Source organism: Gorilla gorilla, chromosome 3, assembly GCF_029281585.2.
Source record: "Gorilla gorilla gorilla isolate KB3781 chromosome 3, NHGRI_mGorGor1-v2.1_pri, whole genome shotgun sequence".
In the NCBI taxonomy this organism is placed as follows: Eukaryota; Metazoa; Chordata; class Mammalia; order Primates; family Hominidae; genus Gorilla; species Gorilla gorilla.
The window spans coordinates 10,269,912-10,293,100 of NC_073227.2; the positions used below are offsets into that span (position 1 = coordinate 10,269,912).

General features: G+C 48.2%; 2 protein-coding genes across 6 annotated transcripts in view; one reads left to right on the plus strand and one right to left on the minus strand.

Annotated features, from left to right (window-relative positions):
- Positions 1-1,263: 1,263 nt before the first annotated feature.
- Positions 1,264-20,476, minus strand: SLBP (stem-loop histone mRNA binding protein). Of its 4 annotated transcripts, none has more exons than XM_019025363.4 (8): positions 20,275-20,476; positions 20,019-20,135; positions 12,099-12,203; positions 8,498-8,557; positions 8,055-8,192; positions 4,673-4,822; positions 3,236-3,302; positions 1,264-2,330 (listed from the first exon to the last, which is right to left on the minus strand). In XM_019025363.4, exons 1-8 carry the CDS (start codon positions 20,331-20,333, stop codon positions 2,322-2,324), a joined length of 705 nt encoding a protein of 234 aa, XP_018880908.1. In that variant the 5' UTR covers positions 20,334-20,476; the 3' UTR covers positions 1,264-2,321. The 4 variants fall into 4 exon arrangements, with proteins under 4 accessions (XP_018880908.1, XP_004038377.1, XP_055240306.1 ...); XM_004038329.5 differs by having other exon boundaries at positions 1,264-2,179; positions 20,275-20,464; XM_055384331.2 differs by lacking the exon at positions 12,099-12,203 and having other exon boundaries at positions 1,264-2,179.
- A 7-nt stretch (positions 20,477-20,483) lies between these two features.
- The window catches only part of TACC3 (transforming acidic coiled-coil containing protein 3), a 32,837-nt gene continuing 30,131 nt past the window's right edge, over positions 20,484-23,189 (plus strand). The window contains exon 1 of one of the 2 annotated variants that reach the window (XM_055384328.2): positions 20,484-21,303. The gene's annotated coding sequence lies outside the window, so the exon portion shown is untranslated. The remainder of the gene's footprint in view (positions 21,304-23,189) is intronic. The other variant, XM_055384326.2, reaches the window with a different exon arrangement.

Here is a 23,189-nt window from a genome sequence, read left to right on the forward strand (position 1 = left end):
GAGAAAGGTTCAACTTTCTATGGTTGTAACAGAGGATTTCATGCCACACCCTCAGCTTTAGCTTAGATCACCTTTCCAGCTGTCTTCTGGATGTCATTTTTGCTTGGAAGCCACTGAATTTTAGCCTAAGAGCACTGAGTGCTGCTCATCACTAAGGACCTGCTCACAGTTTAGGGGAAGTAGCTCCCTAGTGACAAACTCCGTCGCAGTCATGATGGAGGCCACAGCGCCACTGAACTGTCACCATCTAACAAGGACCTTCACCTCTGCCTTCTCAAGACTGAGGCTTGCAGTCATGCCCCCAGAAGTCCTCCCACATTTTAGGACTCTTGAAGTCAATGCCGAGTGCTCCCACTTCGTGGCCTCTGCTTGCTGCCCTCCCCAGATGTCACCTTTTATCAGGCACCTCCTACCACCCTGAAAGAGCTGGGTCTCCTCACCAGGGCATGTGCTACGACCCCAGTGTCTACCACCCTCCACCTGACACTGCTTGAGGTCTCCATAAACAAGCTAAGTAAATAAGAGCTTCTTGCCCTCTTCAAGCTCCTCGAACAAAGTTACCTGAGCCCATCCCTGGCTTAAGACCAGCCCAGCATCACTTGGAGGGATCTCCGGGACATGTGGCTGTGGCGTGGACTAGTGGTCACGTCTGCAGGCAGCAACCATGGTCCAAGGGTGAAGGCAGTGGGGGCAGGGCACCCTCAGACTGATGATTATCCTGCTGCAGGGTCTCTCCCAAGAGACAGGGAAGGCTGTCACGCCAGTGCTGATGAATAAGCATCAGACCAAATGTGACATGTGACACCTATTAAAGAAGGCCCCCGGCCACACGCAGCGGCTCAAACCTGTAATCCCAGCACTTTGGGAGGCCGAGGCAGGCAGATCACCTGAGGTCGGGAGATCGAGACCAGCCTGACCAACATGGAGAAATCCTGTCTCTACTAAAAATACAAAATTAGCTGCGTGTGGTGGCACATACCTGTAATTTCAGCTACTTGGGAGGCTGAGGCAGGAGAATCGCTTGAACCCAGGAGGCAGAGGTTGTAGTGGGCCAAGATCGTACCATTGCACTCCAGCCTGGGCAACAAGAGCGAAACTCTCTCAAAAAATAAAATTAAAAAAATAAAGAAGGCCCTTTACCCAGCGCCACTCACTGAGTGCCACTTGCTTCAGACACAAGAAAGGCAGACACAATTCTGACCCTCCAAACATGTCAGCTCTCATGGCAGCTGGCCCACCTGGCAACACCCCCAATCAGTTAAAGAGGGTTCTTTCCTTTTTATTTTTGCAATATCCCATACAAAAGCAATAGAAACATAACAGTCTTAACAAGAAGTTTACAATTGAATATTTGAACAGAAAATCTGTACACATTATCATTTACAGCAATTTTACATGGTAAATTAACTGATTGTTTTAAAATGTTCTTTCTAAATCGCTCCACTCTGCTGCCCTAACTCTTGGAGTATTCTAAAGAGTCTAACTAGAGTTATTTACAAGTACCAAATTAAGACCATTTATAACTTACATAAAACTCATTAGTTTAATAGCTCAATTTAACAATGTCTGACTTCAGAATGCTGTTATGACATATTGATAAAAGGCCAAAAATTAAGTTTCCATAAAGATATTAAAGGTGTCTGAGAATACTTTGATGCCTATAAAAGTAGCTGACTCTCAATTGGTCCCATGGATTACATGGTTAAATCCAAAACAGTCCATCTGACAAGCAATAACTGAAGATGCCTGTGGAAAACCAGTTAAGTAGACCTGTCAGCTTACCCTGGAGGACAACAGGGATTATGCAATTAAGCTCGCTGGAAGATTGCTTCAAGTACTTTCTTGGACTTAGCTCCATTTACAATTTAAAACATGCAAAATATACTCACTATACATAAAATTAATGTTTCTTAAGAAAGTAAGGCAAAAATAATTCAGCATGAGATAATGGACTGCTAACAGAGAAACCACCAGGTACAAGTGCACACACATGCTTAGTGCCTGGCCAGCCTTCCACCTAGTCGGGGAGGAGCTGTTTCTCTTCCTGGCCGCCAGGTGGCAGTTAGCTCATGGCTGAGAAGTCTCTCAAGGGTTCAGTTAAACAAGCTTCCAAATCAAACTCATCCTCCACTTGACTGTCCATGTGTCTAACCTTGGTGGGTGTGCCAGAGTACACATCCTGGAAAACAGAAGCATGGGTCGGTTGACATTCCTCTCACCCTGAAAACAGGGGCCACTTCCTACACCCCACTCCTTATGTGGCAAATCATGTGACGTAATGCACAGCAAGGTGTACGCTTCACGTGCAACTGAGACAGATTTTAATAACACTGCAAAGAGAAACCACATGTACCATTTACAAGACACTGAAGTTTAGATGTGCACACATCCCATTGTGCTGGGATTACAGGAAGGAGTCACTAGTCACTGTGCCTGGCCATGTACATAGTTTATAAGCACAGAAAGAATTCTAAAAGCCTAGACAAAACCACAAATAGTGGCTGTCTCAGAACAGGAGACAGTATTTAAACTGATACATTTAAAAACGGTTTTCTTTTCTCTTGAGACAGAGTCTCACTCTGTCACACGGGGTGGAGGGCAGTGGTACAATTTCGGCTCATTGCCACCTCTGCCTCCCGGGTTCAAGTGATTCTCCTGCCTCAGCCTCCCGTGTAGCTGGGATTACATGCCTGCATGACCACACCCAGCCAGTTTTTGTATTTTTAGTAGACTGGGTTTCACTATGTTGGGCAGGCTGGTCTTGAACTCCTGACTTCAGGTGATCTGCCTGCCTCAGCCTCCCAAAGCACTGGGATCACAGGCGTGAGCCACCACGCGCAGCAGACGGTTTTCTTTTCTTTTTTTTTTTTTGAGACAGAGTCTTGCTCTGTTGCCCAGGCTGGAGTGCAATGGCGCCATCTCAGCTCACTGCAACCTCCACCTCCTGGGTTCAAGCTATTCTCCCACCTCAGCCTCCTGAGTAGCACGGACTACAGGCACCCACCATCATACCTGGCTATTATTTGTATTTTTGTAGAAACAGGGTTTCACCATGTTGGCCAGGCTAGTCTTGAATTCCTGACTTCAGGTGATCCGCCTGCCTTGGCCTCCCAAAGTGCTGGGATTACAGGCGTGAGCCACCGTGCCCGGCCCAAACTTCAGTTTATAAGGCAGCATGTGTTATTAACAATTCACCTGCAACCCCCAAGCTGAAAGACTTATCCAAAGTACTTACAAAGTCATCCTGAGAGCTGGTCTGGGGCTCGGAGCTGCTTTCTGCAGATTCAAGGTCTACAGGGTGTCTGTTAAACAAGATCCAACAGGTGCGTCAGGCACTAACTTAACAAAGCCAGGAGACGGGGCGCTACAGACAAACCCCATCCATATGGTACAGCCACAACACTGACAGTGTGCCCTAGGCTCCCTGAGGGGTCAGCTTTCAGTGACTATTTGACAGACTTAATCCCAGCCCAATCAATCCAGCAAAGAGAAAGCGGACTGGCAATGAGAAGCAACAAAAAGATCTGCTGGGCTCACCACACAAGCATCCTTGGAAACAGAAGCACTCATAAGCCCAATTTTTGAGGGGGAGAAACGAGCACTGTGATGAACATACTATGCATTATCACTAATTTTTCCAAGTTTCTACTCAGAGAATGGGACAATGGTGTCACACTGGGGGAAAAAACCCAAATGACATCTGTCAGAACAAACTGGTAAAGCCACTTAAAATCGTTTCAAACATGCCAGTCTCTAAAAAATTTCCCAGCACAGAGGAGAAACTCTAATTGTTTGTTTAAAGAATGTGTCTGAGGAAGCGAGAAGCTCAGGACCAGAGGGGAGCTGAGAAGAAACCCCACATAGAGGGAGGGAGGTACAAGATCATTCTCTCTACCTTCCTGGTCAGCAGGTATTCCCATGATGCAGCAAAAGTTCAGAGCTGAGACATTTCAACTAGGCACAAGTTTAAAGGCCAACGGGGCTGGGAGCAGTGGCTCACCCCTGTAATCCCAGCACTTTGGGAGGCTGAGGCAGGTAGATCACGAGGTCAGGAATTCGAGACCAGCCTGATCAACATGGTGAAACCCCGTCTCCACTAAAAATACAAAAAATAGCTGGGCGTGGTGGCGCGTGCCTGTAATCCCAGCTACTCAGGAGGCTGAGGCAGGAGAACCACTTGAACCCAGAAGGTGAAGGTTGCAGTGAGCCGGGATCACACCACTGCACTCCAGCCTGGGTGACAGAGCATCTCCAAAAAAAAAAAAAAAAAAAAGCCAACAGAGAAAGAAAGCCTTCCTTCCTTAATTAAGAACTTTTATTTTCATGGTTGAGCCGAAATGACTCAAATCCTTTTTAGGATATTTATATTTAAAAAACAAATTCCAGAGATTATTGTAATTTTTAGGGGAAAAACAGCAAAACAACAAACAAAAACTGTATTCCCAGATTGACTTTGCTTGAAAAAATAAACTCAATCCAGGAAGCAAACTCTTCCTTCCAGCTGCCTCCCTCCCAGTACAGAAGAACTCAGCACCAAGCTGCAGCAGCTGCTCTGCTCCCCAACAGCTGCTGGGGGACTTGGCACCAGACCCTCCTGTCCCAGTGGTGCACAGCTGCTCCAGTCACTGGAACAATCAGAGAATCACAGAACAAGAATGCAATAAAGACATACATTTCTTGCAAATCACATCCTTCTTCGGCTGGAGGATCCCAAAAATGCAGAGCCACCTTCCAGAGTTTGATTTGCTGGTCCCATGAACGTCGACTATACTTCTTAAATTTATTAGGGGTCTTGGGATGAATGCCAGGTTGTCGAAGGTGTCTACAGGAGAAAGATTATTCTAGCACTTGCCCACATGCCACTCACATTTCCACATTAGCTTGAAGATTAACCAAACTATGAGATTAGTATTATTTTAAATATTATAGATCACCAGGCATGGTGGCTCATGCCTGTAATCCTAGCATTTTGGGAGGTCGTGCCAAGATCACTTAAGCTCAGGAATTTGAAAATGGCCTGGGCAACACAGTGAGACCTCGTCTCTATTTAAAAAAAACAAAAACAAAAAACAACAAAACAGAACAAAAAAAACAGCTAGGGGCTGGGAGCGGTGGCTCACACCTATAATCCTAGCATTTTGGGAGGCCAAGGTGGGTGGATCACCTGAGGTCAGCAGTTCGAGACCAGCTTGGCCAACATGGTGAAACCCCGTCTCTACTAAAAATGCAAAAATTAGCCGGGCGTGGTGGCCTGTGCCTGTAATCCTAGCTATTGGGGGGCTGAGGGAGGAGGATCGCCTGAACCCGGGAGGCAGAGTTTGCAGTGAGCCGAGATCGTGCCACTGCACTCTAGCGTGGGCAACACAGCGAGACTTCGTCTCAAAAAAAAAAAAAAAAAAACACACTGCTGGGTGTGGCAAATCAGTTGAACTCAAGAGCCTGAGATCAGGCCGGCCAACATGATGAAACCTCATCTCTACTAAAAATACCAAAAATTAGCCAGTCATGGTGGCTTATGCCTGGAGTCCCAGCTACTCCAGCGGCTGAGGCAGAAGAATTGCTTGAACCTGGGAGGCGATGGTTGCAATGAGCCTAGATCATGCCACTGCAACTCCAGTCTGGTCAACAGAGCAAGACTCCACTTTAAAAAAAAAAAAAAAAAAAAAGTCGGGCACAGTGCTTCACGCTGTAATCCCAGCACTTTGGGAGGCTGAGGCAGGCAGATCACCTGAGATCAGAAGTTCAAGACCAGCCTGGCCAACATGATGAAACCCTGTCTCCACTAAAAATACAAAAAATTAGCCAGGCGTGGTGGTAGACACCTGTAATCCCAGCTACTCGGGAGGCTGAGGCAGGAGAATCACTTGAACCCAGGAGGCGGAGGTTGCAGTGAGCCAAAATCGCGCCACTGCACTCCAGCCTGCTGAGTGAGACTCCGTCTCAAAAATAAATAAATAAATAAAAAATCAACTGAGATCCTACAAAATGAACAAATATGTTTAAAAAAATAATTTAAAAAAAATAAAAAAAAAAAAAAGCACTATCCGGGCCGGGTGCGGTGGCTCACACCTGTAATCCCAGCACTTTGGGAGGCCAAGGCAGGCGGATCACCTGAAGTCAGGAGTTCGAGACCAGCCTGACCAACATGGAGAAGCACCATCTGTACTAAAAAAACAAAAAAATTAGCCCGGGCATGGTGGCGCATGCCTGTAATTCCAGCTACTTGGGAGGCTGAGGCAGGAGAATCGCTTGAACCTGGGAGGCGGAGGTTGCGGTGAGCCAAGATTGCACCATTGCACTCCAGCCTGGACTAGAGTGAAACTCAGTCTCAAAAAAATCACTATCCACCGGGCACAGTGGCTCACGCTTGTAATCACAGTACTTTGGGAGGACTACTTGAGGCCAGGAGTTCAAGACCAGCCTGGGCGACATAGGGAGACTGCCATCTCTATAAAAATTTAAAAATTTAGCCAGGTGCGGTGGCATGCACCGCTGGTCCCAGCTACTCAGGAGGTTGAGGTAGGAGGATTGCTTGAGGCCAGGAGTTCAAGACTACAGTGAGCCATGATGGTTGGGCGTGGTGGCTCACCCCTGTAATCCCAGCACTGTGGGAGGCAGAGACAGACGGATCACGAGGTCAGCAGTGCGAGACCAGCCTGGCCAATATGGTAAAACCCCGTCTCTACTGAAAATACGAAAATTAACCAAGTGTGGTGGCAGGCGCCTGTGGAGGCTGAGGCAGGAGAATCGCTTGAACCCGAGAGGTGGAGTTGAAATTGCGCCACTGCACTCCAGCCTGGGCAACAGAGCAAGATTCCGTCTCAAAAAAAATGAATACACAGTGAGACATGATATGACACTGCACTTCAGCCTAGGTAACAGCAAGACTCGGTCAGGAGGGAAAAAAAAAGCACCATCACATTGAATCTTACTATTCCTTTGCCAGCTATGTTCCAAAAAAGTTAAAAAAAAAAAAAAAATTGTTTTTTTTTTTTGAGATGGAGTCTTGCTCTGTGACCCAGGCTGGAGTGCAGTGGTGCCATCTCGGCTCACTGCAACCTCCTCCTCCCGGGTTCAAGCGATTCTCCTGCCTCAGCCTCCCGAGTAGCTGGGACTACAAATGTGTGCCACCACGCCCAGCAAATTTCTTGTATTTTTAGTAGAGACGGGGTTTCACCGTGTTAGCCAGGGTGGTCTCAATCTCCTGACCTCGTGATCCGCACTCCTCGGCCTCCCAAAGTGCTGGGATTACAGGCGTGAGCCACTGCACTCAGCCAAAAGTAAAATTTTTTTTTTTTTTAAGAGACAAAGTCTCACACTCTGCAGCCCAGGCTGGAGTGCAGTGGTGTGATTAATGGTTCACTGTAACCTTGAATTCCTGGGCTGAAGCAATTCTCCCACCTGTCTCCCAAGTAGCTGGGACTACAGGTGCAAACCACCACACCTGGCTAATTTTTAAATTTTTTGTAGAGATGAGGTCTCCTTATATTGCCCAGGCTAGTCTCCTGGCCTCAAGCAGTCCTCTCAGCCTCCCAAAGTGCTGGAATTACAAGCATGAGCCATTGCACCTGGCCCAGAAAAGTAAATTTCAACCCCAATCCTGCCAAAAAGTTTGGGAAAACACTAAAGCTTTCTTTATATCCTTCTGTGTCTGTTTGAGGGAGCAGGATAGGTAAGAACATGCTGCTTAAAGACAACAGGGCAATGCCAATTTTTTTCCTCCAATTAGAATTTTACAATATTTAACCTGAACTTCATTTTTCCCCATCCTGTATTTTAATAAGCTTACATCTGCATGATTGCTGACTCCTAAGAAATAAAATGTTATCTCACATTCAAAATGATGAAAATGATTTTTAAAATCTTCATGTCTTTAGTTTTCCAGTTGCCAATCCATTCTTTATTTACGTGATAAGCCCCAGTAAGTCTCTATTAAATAGCTCGTAGCAGGTGTGAACTATCCCCAGCATCATTTGTACTACCCAATCTAAGCAACTCTTTAGAAACGCAGTGCCACACGGCTTGTTCAAGACATGCCACTGAAACAAGACTACCTTGGGACTTCTTTAATATAACGATCGTAGGCAATTGTGTTCTTCCCATAGTTGATCTGCTTCTGTCTCCTCATTAGGACACTTTCATCTGTCTCAAAGTCAGCCGGCACAGTAGACATAGACTCCTTTGAATCAGAACTGAAAAAACAACAGATTAACAGAATAAGCCCTCAATTAAGATCACCATGTATGTAAGGTAAGCCAAGAAAATGTCAAAACACAATAATGGAGGATTCACTCCAGATTCCCAACCATATGAATCCTAAATAGTCCAGAGACTGCATGTATGGGAATTTAGTACACAACAGATACAGTATTTCAAATTAGTGAAAAAGGTATTAATAAATGCTACTGCGACAGTCAGCATTTCTGACAGTCACAATTTTTTTTTAACAAATTACAGGTCTATCAAATTAGAAAAGAAACATTTACACAGCCTTTACCTTCCTGATGATGATTTTCTCTCTCTTCCAAAGTCATTGATGAGGAGTTTCCTTTTATATCTGAGGGCAAAATAAATATTGCTGTTTTTAAAAAAGATATAAAAATAAAGCAGCCAGGTCTGAGGAAGCTCCACCCTGATGCCCGCAGGCACACCATCCTATGCAATCCAGAAGCTCCGTGGGCCAAAAGAAATCTTTGTCAGGTTCAGTTTAAGTAGTGAGATCCACACAACAAAAATTTACATTCCCTAAAACTTGGCAGCCTTAAAAAGAGAAAAACAAAACATAAATTCAAATAAATTATTTTAAAAACACCAAACTTACTAATGGGACTCGTATGCCTACTGGGCACTGCATACCTTCTCCAATCTTGGAGACCAAACGTGTCCCCTTTTGTCTTGTTCCTCATGAACTTCCTGAGGTATCTGCTTTCTATCGCAGTCATTACCAGAACGCAGTTTTGCAAAAAAACAAACAAACAAAAAAAAAAACTATGACATCTCCAAAAGGAGTCTAGCGCAATCTAACGTTGAAATCACGAGCTAACCTTGAGCTCCAAGTTCATGTGAGTATCTTTTTTTTTTTTCAGATGGGGTCTCACTCTGTCACCCAGGCTAGAGTACAGTAGCACGATCATGGCTTACCACAGCCTCATACTCCTGGGCTGAAGCAATCATCTCACCTCAGCCTCCCAAGCAGCTAGGACTCCAGGCAAGTGCCGCCACACCCATCTCCAAAAAAATTTTTTTCTTTTTTTGGAGAGATGGAGGTCTATCTTGCCCAGGCTGCTCTTGAACTCCTGAGCTCAAGCAATCCTCCCGCCTCAGCCTCTCCAAAGTACTGAGATCAGGAGTGAGCCACCACCCCTGGCCTGTCATGCGGGTATCTAAATTATGTCATGTATTACTGTGCCTCCTCTCAAAATCTAAAATCCACCCCAGTTTGCTGAGGTGTTTGGTGCAGCTTGGACGCCAGAAGGTAATGAAGTAATTTATCGCCCGTGCATCTAGAGTAGCACTGGCTATATAACACCATCTTTGTACGATTCAGAGATTAGTCCTGCAAATCATTTGCTGCAGGGCCTCATTCTCTCCAGTACCACAGATGAGAAAGACTGGTTTTCAGGTATGATGAAAATCCATTTTCTTTTTTTTTTTTGAGACGGAGTTCCCTCTTGTTGCCCAGACTGGAGTGCAATGGCGAGATCTCGGCTCAGTGCAACCTCCGCCTCCTGGGTCCAAGCGATTCTCCTGCCTCAGCCTCCTGAGTAGCTGAGATTAAAGGTTGCCGCCACCACGCCTGGCTAATTTTTAGTATTTTTAGTAGAGACGGGGTTTCTCCATGTTGGTCAGGCTGGTCTCGAACTCCTGATCTCAGGTGATCCACCCGCCTTGGCCTCCCAAAGTACTGCGATTACAGGTGTGAGCCACCATGCCGTGCAGAAAATCCATTTTCATACTCTTATACTGCTAGTTTGTAGTCTGTTAGTCTCCTTAAAGCATAGTAAGCTGACATTTCATACCCTTCTTACTGTCAGGAAGTAAGCCGGCCTGTCAGTAATGGCTCACTAAAGGGCCAGGAGTTTAAATTACACAGGTTGCACTAAAAGCCGCAGCTTTGGCCAGGCAAGGTGGATCACGCCTATAATCCCAACACTTTGGGAGGCCGAGGCGGGCGAATCACCTGAGGTCAGGAGTTCAAGACCAGCCTGGCCAATATGGTGAAACCTAGCCTCTACTAAAAATACAAAAATTAGCCAGGTGTGGTGGCACACAGCTATAATCCCAGCTACTCGAGAGGCTGAGGCAGGAGAATCGCTTGAACCTAGGAAGCGGAAGTTGCAGTGAGCTGAGATTGCATCATTACACTCCAGCCTGGGAAACAGAGCAAGACTCCATCTCAAAAAAATAAGTAAATAAAAGCCGTAGCTTTCCATCACAAAGGGTATAATCAACAGAGCAGTCCAAACAGTGCTGTTTTCCAAAACAGGACAATTTTCAGGCACAGACCCATGAGATATCTGAAGAACAAATGGGGTCCACTCACAGGACAATCTGGACAGGTGGAATACGCATGAATAAGAGCTGCAGATAAACCCTGGCAAGGGGTGACTTGAGGGAGCAACTAGGCTATAGGTATGCAAGAACTGTTCTAAGACTTGTGCATGCAACACAAACTATACAAGTCAAGTCAAACATTCTAATTTTATAGTTGAGGAAGTCAAGACCTATATAAATACAATAATTCACTAAAAACACTGGTACTCACATCTGTGAACTCCTAGTTCATTTCTTCTACCAAGGCATATATCCACCCACACATTTTGATACCAGAAGAAATGACAAATAACTCCCCCAAATGTTCAATAACCAATTCCCACATATTCCCGTCCCTTTTCAAAGGAGGCTGCTATAAATACCATCACTGGCTGCCAAAATGAAAACAGACAGTCTAGGTATGGTTCCGCGGCTGACACGCAAAACACATTTTTCTCGAGACCCTGTTTGATTTATCAGCCACTTGTTGGCTAAAATTATCTTGTAAAATACTTCAATTATGAGCCACATTTTAACTGGGTTTGAATAAACCCAGTCCTTGCAACTGGGTTTGAGTTAGACAACTCATCAAAAGAGAAAAGATCAACACACTGATAATCAAGGGAGATTAAACATGGTTAAGGATGCATTAGGTAATGAGTCAACGAAGAGGAAGTAGCTTAGTTTGCAAGAACTTGGATACACCCAACAATCTTGTGTACAACTGCAAGAGGTTCACAGAATCCGAGTTTGAGACCTTTCCTTGTATGTTGGCATTTCTGAGCTGTGTTTGTTGCCTAAGCCAAGTGTCAATGTATTCCTTCACCTGGAGAGAGCACTCCATCTACTGTGCTGGGTTGTGTGAGCACCGCATACAGAAGGTCGGTGGTAACAAATGACTATAGTTAAGTTCCTGATAGTTAGGCCGGGCACAGTGGCTCATGCCTGTAATCCCAGCACTTTGGGAGGCCGAGGTGGGCGGACCAGGAATTCAAGACCAGCCTGACCAACATGGTGAAACCCCGTCTCTACAAAAAATACAAAAATTAGCCAGGTGTGGTGGCCTGTGCCTGTAATCTCAGCTACTTAGGAGGCTGAGGCAAGAGAATCGCTTGAACCCGGGAGGCGGAGGTTGCAGTGAGCCGAGATCTTGCCACTGTACTCCCGCCCGGGCAACAGAGCAAGACTGTCTCAAAAAAAAAAAAAAAAAAGAAAGAAAGAAAGAAAGAAAGTTCTGATAGTCCTCCAGCCTGCAATCCAGCAGTAACACCACTGTGCACCTACTTCCACTCTTGGAAGGATTACCACCAAGAGGACAGTGGTCTTCAAGCTTGAAAGAGTGGACCCGCCTGGAGGGCTTTTCACAGGATGGCCAGGCCCCACCCCATTCGCAGGCCCAGGGAAGGGTCTGAGAATCTGTATTTCTAACAAGTTCCCAAGAAATGTTGATGCCTTTGGTCTGGAGCCCAGACCTTTGAGAACCACTGTTCTAAGACAAATATCAAATTTAATGTGTTACTGAAAACGCCACAGATTAACACTTCAAGGTGGTCCAAAATGTGTACCTTGCCATTTCTTTGTTAACTCTGGTCCTCATTTCATCTTCTTCAACTGCACTTGCCCAGTCAGAGCATCTGGAACGGGGTTTAGGGCCTTCAGGAGTGGTAAAGCTGCAATAAAACGAAAATGCTACTGAACCATGACACATACTTTGTTTTCTTTCAAACTGTATGTTAAGAAATATTCAAAGGCTGGTGGGACACAGTGGCTCACGCCTGTAATACCAGCACTTTGGAAACTGAGGTAGGAGGATCACTTGAACCCAGGAGTTCAAGACCAGCATGGGCAAGATAGTGAGACCTCATCTCTATCTCCCATCCAAAAAAATAAAAGCATTATATCAGTGAACTATGTGTATCAAACCATACTAAACTGGAGTTTAGCAGGACAAAAGCAAACTAGATGTAGAACGTAACCTATCAGCTGCATCTGTCTATCCAGGGCTGTCTTACTAGAGCAGAAGTCATGGAGCTCCTTGGCAGTGTGCGCACTGTGTTTGGGGGTCTAATAAAACCAACTAGATTTTAGACTTCAAACTAAATTATGATTCCTTTTGGGTGTCCACACTTCAGTAGTCCAGGGCTATCAGATGGCTAAAATCAAGTTATTTCGTTCATCTCTGGTGTGTGTTTATAAAGTCATTAAGATGGGATATTTGCTTCAAATTTTTGCAGTGTGTGTGGCAGTCAGAAAAACCCATATCTAGTTTTCAGCTTCAGTTCTGGCATTTCTATGGGTTAACCTTATCTCATTGATCCAACATCCAGCCTGATGCTGGAGCTTATGAAGTTGACTCTAAGAAGTTCAGAGAGTGTAGAGTTTCCCATCTTGTATTTAATTTGTCCCTATGCCATTAGTCCCAGTTTGAAGTCATTGCCAATGTCAATGTTGACAGGATTGTGACAATATTGCCTTTCATAAAACCGACGACCAAAGATTTCCATTATTCTAACAAAGCCCGAGTTTCACAGATCGCGGGCACATCTAGACAGATGTGTGCATGCTTGACGGTGCAGAGCAACTACTCACTTCCAGCAACCTCGTGCTTCCCCTGGCTGGCCATACAGAGGGATTCGCTGTCATACTGAGAATGCTCTGCAAGATAAGTCTCTAATTGAGGCTATCTCAGGTGGGTGTTTCCGCTGTGTAGTCCCAAGCCTGTATCCATATAATAAAAGTGCAGGTCTGGCATTCCTCCAGGTTATCTGGCCAGTGTAGACTCCTCCATCTGAATATGAACCTCCAGGGTAAGAATTTTTCAGACATGTCTATACTAAACAGCATGATCCTGTACTTGCCAAATGTCTGCCGCCTCCTGTTCTACACTGACCCATTCTTTTTTTTTTTTTTTTTGAGACGGAGTCTCACTCTTGTTGCCAAGACTGCAGTGCAATGGCATGATCTCGGCTCACTGCAACCTCTGCCTCCCAGGTTCAAGCGATTCTCCTGCCTCAGCCTCCCAAGTAGCTGAAATTACAGGCATGAGCCACCACGTCCAGCTAATTTTGTATTTTTAATACAGGCTGAGTTTCTCCATGTTGGCCAGGCTGGTCTCGAACTCCCGACCTCAGGTGATCCACCTGCCTCGGCCTCCCAAAGTACTGGGATTATAGCTGTGAGCCACCGTACCCAGACTGCACTGACCCATCCTAATTACTGTTAAGTGTGAGAAGAATTGTCTTCTGTTCTCTCTCCATTCTCATTCATGATGAGATTACTGATCCATTAACCAGTTGAGAAATGACTGATGCTGAAGAAATGGTATTCTACTGGCAAGGCTTATTGACAAACTTCTGATAATGAAGCAGGCTACCAAAAACTTATCCAGCCCACCCCAGGAGCGTTTGGATTTGATCATGGATGTAGCACACACCAAAATCACTAAGACTTTAGACGACTTGTTTTATTTTGTCAGATTATCATGGGAGAGTCTTTAGTTCTGAATTATCTGTAAGTCTGAGTACTTCATAGAATTATAAAGCAGGTACAGCTGACACCTTCTCACCATGTTGTAAATATTTACTGAGACTGGGTACAGTACTGAGGGATGATAATCTTCTGATTTATCCAATGCTGACTGTCTACAGCAAATTGTCCACTCTGCGAATGGTCCTGTAACGTGTATGAACGTATTTCTGGGTGCCTTAGAAGTTGTCTTTTTCATGTGTGCTAATATGCAGTATTTATACATTGTGAGAAGTTGATTTTAATAAAAAGGTTGGAACTTCATCTCCAAAATAAATAAATACCCAAGCATAGTGAGGCGTGCCTGTAGTCCCAGCTACACAGGAGGCCCAGGCAGGAGGATCACTCTAGCCCAGGAGGTCAAGGCTGTGTGAGCCATGATCCTGGCACTGCACTCCAGTCTGGGCAACAGGGCAAGACCCTATCTCAAAAAAATATATATGGTGGCAGAGGACAGTGGCTCATACTTGTAATCCCAGCACTTTGGGGACGCCGAGGCGGGTGGATGACCCAAGGTAAGGAGTTCGAGACCAGCCTGGCTAACATGGCGAAACCCCATCTCTAATAAAAATACAAAAATTAGCCAGGTGCAGTGGTGCGCACCAGTAGTCCCCAGCTACTAGGGAGGCTGAGGCAGGAGAACTGCTTGAACCCCAGAGACGGAGGTTGCAGTGAGCCGAAATTGCACCACTGCTCCTCCAGCCTCAGCAAGAGACTCCGTCCCAAAAAATTAATAAATAAAATACAGAATAGCTAGCATATCCATTTACCTTTCGGGCGCATGTAATTAATAATTCAGAATGTTATGTACGCTATGATTACAATGTGTATGGAGGAGTATATGTCAGAGTCCTTGCTGTGTCAGGACTCCATCTACTGGCAAAGTACCCCCGGTGCTTGAGTTAAACCACATCCAGGAGCTCAGTTCCATCTCAAGTTCAAGACAGTCTTCAGTCAATATTGGGAAATTTATGGCCAAGCAGTGGCTCACTCCTGTAATCCTAGCACCTCGGGAGGCCGAGGCCGGCGGACTGCCTGGGCTCAGGAGTTCCAGACCAGCCAGGGCAACATGGTGAAACCCAGTCTCTACCAAAATACAAAAACTTGGCTAGGCGTGGCAGCGCGTGTCTGTAATCCCAGCTACTAGGGAGGCTGAGGCAGGAGAATCCCTTGGACCCAGGAGGTGGAAGTTGCAGTGATCCACCAGGCGGAGTTGCAGTGAGCCAAGATCGTGCACTGCACTCCAGCCTGGGGGAGACAGACCCTGTCTCAAAAAACAAATGAATAAATAAGTAATAGTCCAGGCGTGGTGGCTCACACCTGTAATCCCAGCACTTTGGGAGGCCGAGGCAGGTGGATCACCTGAGGTCAGGAGTTCAAGACCAGCCTGGCTAACATGGTGAAACCCTGTCTCTACTAAAAATACAAAAATCAGCTGGGTGTGGTGGCCGGTGCCTGTAATCCCAGCTACTCGGGAGACTAAGGCAGGAGAATCACTTGAACCTGGGAGGTGGAGGTTGCACTCCAGCCTGGGCGACAGAACGAGATTCTGTCTAAAAAAAATAATAATTAAAATTTAAAAAATAATAATCAGGAAACCCAAAAGCTTAAGGCTTCGAGCCCCAAATTCTGGCAGTTCAAATTGATGTATCTTATTTATACATCAGACATAAACTCACATTTTTATTTTTCTACCCCATTTTTCTGTTGATCACTACTAATATTAAAACTAGATACTGGGCCGGGTGCACAGGCTCATGCCTGTGATCCCAGCACTTTAGAAGGCTAAGGCGGGCGGATCACAAGGTCAGGAGTTTGAGACCAGCCTGGCCAATATGATGAAACCCTGCCTCTACTAAAAATACAAAAATTAGGCTAGGCATGGTGGCTCACGCCTGTAATCCCAGCACTTTGGGAGGCTAAAGCAGGCTGATCACTAAGTCAGGAGTTCGAGACTAGCCTGACAAACGTGGTGAAACCTAGTCTCTACTAAAAATACAAAAATTAGCCAGGCGTGGTGGTGCGCACCTGTAATCTCAGCTACTCAGGAGGCTGAGGCAGGAGAATTGCTTGAACCCGGGAGGCAGAGGTTGCAGTGAGCTGAGATCGCGCCATTGCACTCCAGCCTGGGCGACAGAGCAAGACTCTATCTCAAAAAGGAAAAAAAAAAAAAAAAAATCAGCCGGGCGTGGTGGCGCATGCCTGTAGTCCCAGCTACTTGGAGGCTGAAGCAGAACTGCTCGGACTTGGAAGGCAGAGGTTACAGTGAGGTGAGATCACACCACTGAACTCCAGCCTGGTTGACAGGGAGACTCCGTCACAAAGAAATACACTAGATACTAACTTTAATTACAACAAATAAGCAACCTATTTTAGCTGTAAACTAAATGCTGTGCTTTGAAAATGCAATTGCAGTAACAAATGAATAATCCTCTTATGTAATTATTATTTCTTCCCTTACAGTCACACAACTCAGATAAACTTAAATTGGATTTCTAAAAGTAAATTTCCAGATTCTAAAAACGGTAGAAAGTTATGAAATCAAATTAGGTAATTAACTGAAAATTAAATTGACTCAATAGAGGTTTGTCCAGGATTGGATACAAGCATCCTCACTAGTGTATCAAGAGGTTCAAGTCTGGGTCTCCCAACATAACAAATTCCTGAACTACAAGAATAATTTAAAGCCTGTGTATGTGAATGACCATATACTACATGCCATATTTTGGTACCCTTAAGTCCATTTCTTAGATTAAGTAGGTTATATTCATAATCTACCCTATCTTGGGACAACAAAGCCTAATTTTACACACTAAGCTAACAACCTTCCAAAGAGTACTTCTAATCTTATCCATCAACGAGCTGGCTCTATTTGTCAGGTGCCTCCAGGCATTATCCACAATGTGCAAACACTAAGTGCAAAGGCCCTAGGACAGAAGCATTCCTATAGTTTGAGGAATGAGGACACCAAAAACTTCCATAACTTCTAAAGCACTGTAAGGATTTAATATTTTTATCTTCAGCTAAATGAGACCACTGGAGAGTTCAGAGCTTGATCTCAATAAGGTTTGATTACCTTCCCTTCATATCTGGACCTAGGGCCTCTTCTGTACCCACCCGTAGACCCAAGTCTTTTGTCTTTTTTTTTGAGACAGAGTTTCACTCTTATTGCCCAGGCTGGAAGGCAGTGGCGTGATCTCGGCTCACCGCAACCTCCACCTCCTGGGTTCAAGGGATTCTCCTGCCTCAACCTCCCGAGTAGCTGGGATTACAGGCATGCGCCACCATGCCCGACTAATTTTGTATTTTTAGTAGAGATGGGGTGTTGGGAAAAAGGCTTATCGGGTGCCTGTATAAGCTGGCCATAAAAATATGGCAAAGTAAGTTGTGAAAAGCCACAAGAGGCCTCTGAGGAGGAAAGCCTCCTAACTGCCATCGTGTTCCCATGCTCAGAGCGAGACCTGCTCTCTTATCTGTAAACAGTGTTCAAGGAGAAAGACACTCCTTTAAAGCACTGGAATGTGGACAGATGTGCAGCCTCCTAATTAAGCCCGCTCCCACTAGCTACTCTCCAATAAGTTAGATATGCTGTTTGAGCACAAAGGAGATTCATTGAAACCGCTATAATTACGCCTATGACGCCTGCCTCCCTTTCACTGTTTCACCCTGAACATCTACTTCTTTTTTTTTTTTTTTTTTGAGACGGAGTCTCGCTCTATTGCCCCAGCTGGAGTGCAGTGGAGTGATCTCGGCTCATCGCAAGCTCCGCCTCCCGGGTTCACGCCATTCTCCTGCCTCAGCCTCCTGAGTAGCTGGGACTACAGGCGCCCGCTACCACGCCCGGCTAATTTTTCGTATTTTTAGTAGAGACGGGTTTTCACCGTGTTAGCCAGGATGGTCTCCATCTCCTGGCCTCGTGATCCACCCACCTTTTGCCAAGGCGCTGGGATTACAGGCGTGAGCCACCGCGCCTGGCCTACTTCTTAAAGTGATTGTACTCAATAAATAGTGTGGAGACCACAACTCTGGGCCTTTTGCAGCCTCCATTTTCCAACTGGTCCCCTGGCTCCCACCTTTATGAACTCTTAACCTGTCTCTTCTCATTCCGTTGTCACCACCGGACTTCAAGTACCCTACAGGTAGTGTTGAGGCTGGTCCCCAACAATGGGGTTTCTCCATGTTAGTCAGGCTGGTGTCGAACTCCTGACCTCAGGTGATGGGCCCGCCTTGGCCTCCCGAAGTGCTGGGATTACAGGCAGGAGCCACCGCGCCCGCCCCCAGACCCAAGTCTCCAAATATCATCCATATATCCTGGTAACTCACTGTGCCTGAAGACGCCTCCCAGGTAGACTCCTACACTCCGTTACCTTTCTTGACATCTCCTTTGCTTCTCTAAGCAGTTTCTCAAGCGTCACAACTTCCCATGCCTAGCTGCTCCAGCCCATCTTATCTTAGCAAATGGCCCGAATCAACAGCGTTCAGAGCTAAAGGCTTGAGTCATTCTTGATGCCTCTTTCCTGTGTAAACCAAAAAGTGTCTGAGACAGGTCTCAATTGCTTTAGGAATTTAGCTAATGTTAAGGACATACCTAGAAGAACACGAAATTACAGAAAGAGTCTGTGGTCTGTGCCTTTCTCCAGAGATGACTGTCAGGGCTTCAATATTTAAAAGAGAAAAGTAGGTTGAAGGAGAAAGGATCTACATGTTCCAAGAGAAAAGGAGCAGGTAGGGGAATAGTCAATTATGTATTCCTAGTGTGCTCAGTAAGTCGCCACTTAAGGTGAACAGAGTTCACCCGTGGAGATATTTAATCTTTTATCTGTAGCTATCTGCTTAGAAACAAAAAGAAACACAAAGGTGGCCGGGCGCGGTGGCTCACACCTGTAATCCCAGGACTTTGGGTGGCCGAGGTGGGTGGATCACTTGAGGTCAGGAGTTCGACACCAGTCTGGTCAACATGGTGAAACCCTGTCTGTACTACAAATACAAAAAATTAGCCGGGCGCGGTGGCATGCGCCTGTAATCCTAGCTGCTGGGGAGGCTGAGGCAGGAGAATCACTTGAACCCGGGAGGGGGATGTTGCAGTGAGCCAAGATCGCGTCACCGCACTCCAGCCTGTGAGACAGAATGAGACCCTGTCTTTAAAAAAAAAAAAAAAAAAGTAACGCAAAGGTAGTTTCTTGCATGATTCGGCCCTCAGCATAATTTTTTCCTTTTGGCACAGTGAATTTGGGTCCGAGTTTTTTTTTTCCTTTCACGCCTCCCATCCCCAACCCATCAGCAAGTCTCCCAGGTCCTGCCTTCAGAAGTCTATCCCGAACCACGCATTTTCCTCCACCTTCACTGCTCCACCTCGGCCAAGTCACCACGCCTTTCAGGGAACTAGGAGCAACAAGCCCCCACTGCGGGACGAGCCACCCCAAAGCCCCTCGAGAAGTTTTCTCTAACCATAGCCCCGAAAAGCCCCGCCACTATGACCACTGGCACCCCTGCTTATTTCCTCCAGACCCTCCTCGGCTGTCCCAGCCCTATCGAGCCCTCCTTTCGCTCGCATCTCCACCCTCCCTGCACACTGCCTAACCTAGAATATGGCCAAGCAGGTAAGCCCTGTAAATTCACTTCTCCTCGGGACTCGGGTGTCCCCTGACTTCCACGTGTTCACGAGAAGCTCGTCAGAGACCCTGACCTCTCCCGGGAGCACAACACAGACTCGAACCGGCTAACTCGGGCTGACACCGGTTCAGCTGACTCCCATCCTGGCAAGAGGCTTCCGGAGTGTTCCAGCGCCTCCCAGGCCTGCTGCGGCCGCCCCAGTCCCCGGGCCGCGCGGAGACCAAGATAAAAGGACGCAGGGTGCCGACCTGACCGATCCCGGCACCGCGAGAGCGCGACGAGGTCCCTGGAGCCCGCGGCCTCGTCAAGGGCCCCACCGCGCCCCGACCCCCAGGTCCCGCGCCCACCTCTCGGGTCTGCGCTCGGCGCCGCGGTGCTCTGCCTCCTCGGCGTCTTCGGGCCTCCAGCGCCTGCCGTCGGCTCTGCGCTTCCGTCCCAGGCTCCATCGCGCGGGGGACGGCGGGCTGCGGGGAGGGACGCGGTCGGCTGGGCTCGGGAGGTTCGGGACCGCCTTACAACCCCCGCCCTCCAACACCCCGGCCCCGCACAACCCCCGCCCCACGGGGCACGCGCTCCCTCGCCCGCCGCGCAGCCCGGCCTCACCTGGCGTCACCGTCGCAGCGGCTCTGATGCCTCGGCGGGCTTCGCGGGCGGCAGGCCATGGCAGCACGGGCCGGGCGCGCAGCGCAGGGCCGAGGCCGAGGCGGCGGCGGCGCGGGCAGAGAGCGCAGAGTAGAGCAGGGTAGGGCCCGAGGCAAAAACCTGCGTCCCCGCGCCGACGCTCACGAGCTCTGCGCGCCCCGCCCCCAACCGCCTTTATGTGGGCGCCGGGCCCCGCCCCTCGGCCTCCCGCGCGCGCCGGGTCGGGCGAGACCATCGGGCCACGCCGCAGGGGTCCACTCAGCTGCGCGCGCCTCGCGAGCCGACTGGGGCTAGGGCGAGGCCTCGGGACCGCGGGCAGCCGCGAAGCCCGACTGCCCGGCCCTCGGCTCGGGAGCCAGATGGACGCCGTGGGCTGAGGAGAGGCCTGAGGAAAAGGTTGCCCCCACCCGCGGGATTGAGGCGGCCGGGCCGCCGCGGGCCTCTGCGACGCTGATAGGTCGCGCCTTGGCGGGCGGGGGCAGCTTTGGCGGGAGATTCGGCCGCGCGCGACGCGGCGCAGGTCGTGGGGGAAGGGTAAGCGGCACGTTTCTCGGCCTGGGTCGTGGCGCATCTCCCATTGGTCCCGGCCTGGGTGGAGCGCGGCTCTGCTTGGTTCCTGCCCAGGTGGGGGCGTTTCTCCTCCCTGGCGGGAACCCGGAACCCGGAAGGCGCGGCCTGTGGCGGGTACTGACTGCTTCCCACGGTCCCGTGGCCGCTGCAGGCCCCGTACGCGCCGTCTATTGTTTTGAGCCGCTTAAAGTTTTGGAGTAACCTTTTAGGTAGCAATAGTTGACAACTACACTGAGTCTTTCCGGTCCCACTGCCCTGGCCGTTGGCCGCACACCGGCCACCGACTGAGCCGCTAGTTTCGGTTGCCGCTGCCTCCCTGCCCGTCCATGACGTCCTCCACTGTGTCGCCGGTGCATGACGCTCCCACCCTCTGCCTGGAGTTGACTGGGCTTGTATCCTGAAGAATCCCTGGCTCAGCAGGTAGGTTCCACCTGGAGGCGAGGTCCTGTAGATCCGCACCATCCCGTCCCGCTTCCCCGCCGTCGCAGTTGCAGCTAACGGCCCCGCGGATCCAGCCAACTAGAACCCCAACGGGTGCACTACACCTGAGAACAGGTTCCCACAGCTTCCTGTTGGGGACAACGTGAGGGATGCAGGGGAGAGTGGAACCAGCCAAAAGAGTGGGCAGTGGGGTCAGGTCCAGGAGGCTGAGCCCCAGGGATGCTTGGGATCCCTCTAAGGCCTTACACCTCTGGGAGGGCCCGACTTTTGCACCTGCTGCCCTCAGGACTGTGCCTTGGTGCGTCCACCGCCCCCTTTTGAACTCGAAAAGGTTATCCTCAGACTGGGACGGACACATCCTGTCCCCTTCCTCCCCAGGCCCTGGGCATCCCATAACCCTCAACACTGTAAACTAAAAATAAAATCCTGGCAGGGCGCGGTGGCTCACGCCTGTAATCCCAACACTTTGGGAGGCCGAAGCGGGAGGATCATCCGAGGTTGGGAGTTCGAGACTAGCCTGACCAACATGGAGAAACCCTGTCTCTACTAAAAATACAAAATTAGCCCGGCATGGTGACGCATGCTTGTAATCCCAGCTACTCGGGTGGCTGAGGCAGGAGAATTGTTTGAACCCAGGAGGCAGTGGGCTAAGATTGCACCACTGCACTCCAACCTGGGCAACAAGAGCGGAACTCTGTCTCAAAAAAAATTAAAATCCTAAGCCCCCAACAACTGAATGGACCCCCTTGCGGTCAAGGGGACACCAGTGGCAATAAGATACCAAATTATGAATAGGACCTAAGGTAATGCCAGGCAAGGGTTAAGTCACACACCCTACATTTAAACTATATTCCTACTGCCACACTGCTTTTCTTTTCCTCTTAGTAGCTCAATAAGCACTGGCCTTGAGCTAAGCAATATTGGAACAGTGCAGTGGGTGAGATGATGGCTCATGCCTGTGATCCCAACACTGGGAGGCTGAAGCCTCCAAAAGGATTGCTTCAGGTCCAGAGTTTAAGACCAGCCTGGGCAACAGCGAGACCCTATCTTTACAAAAAACTTAAACAAAAAGGCTAGGCACTGTGGCTCACACCTGTAATCCCAGCATTTTGGGAGGCTGAGGTGGGAGGATTGCTTGAGCTCAGGAATTCGAGACCAGCCTGGGCAACATAGCAAGACTTCATCTTTACTAAAAATCAAAAAAATTAGCCGGCCGTGGTGGTGTGTGCCTGTGATCCCAGCTACTCGGAAGCTGAAGTGGGAGGATTCCTTGAACCTGGGAGGTCAAGGCTACAGTGAGCCCAGATGGCGCCACTGCACTCCAGCCTGGGCGACAGAGTAAGACCCTGTCTCAAAACAATAAAAACCAATTTGCAGTTCCACTGGATGCTGACTGATCCCCCAGCCCCTATTCCACCAGCCATAACTACAGTTTCACTGGACAAGAGACTGATTTCAGTAACTTGGTCCAGATAAGAGACCACAGTAATGGACCACTTCTGGCCTGTGTAGAACCTCATTATAATACATTTAAATGTTAAGTCTCCACCCAAAGTGAATGTAGATTGTATGTTTGTTCAGGATGCATGCGTCAGGACTGCCTTCATGAATATTCATAGCTCCTCCTGTCACCTGCTGAATATGCAAGTTTAGCCAACCCATTCAGCATAAACCTCCTGCCCCAACCCCTCCTCCTCCTCTGAAGTGCCCATCTCTGGTCTTGGCCAGAGGCTGTGCTTTCCAGTCTGAGGGATGGCCATCTTGCAGGCTGTTAACTATTTTTATTTTTTTGAGACAGTCTCACTCTGTCGCCCAGGCTGGAGTGTAGTGGCGCGATCTCGGCTCACTGCAACCTCTGCTATCCA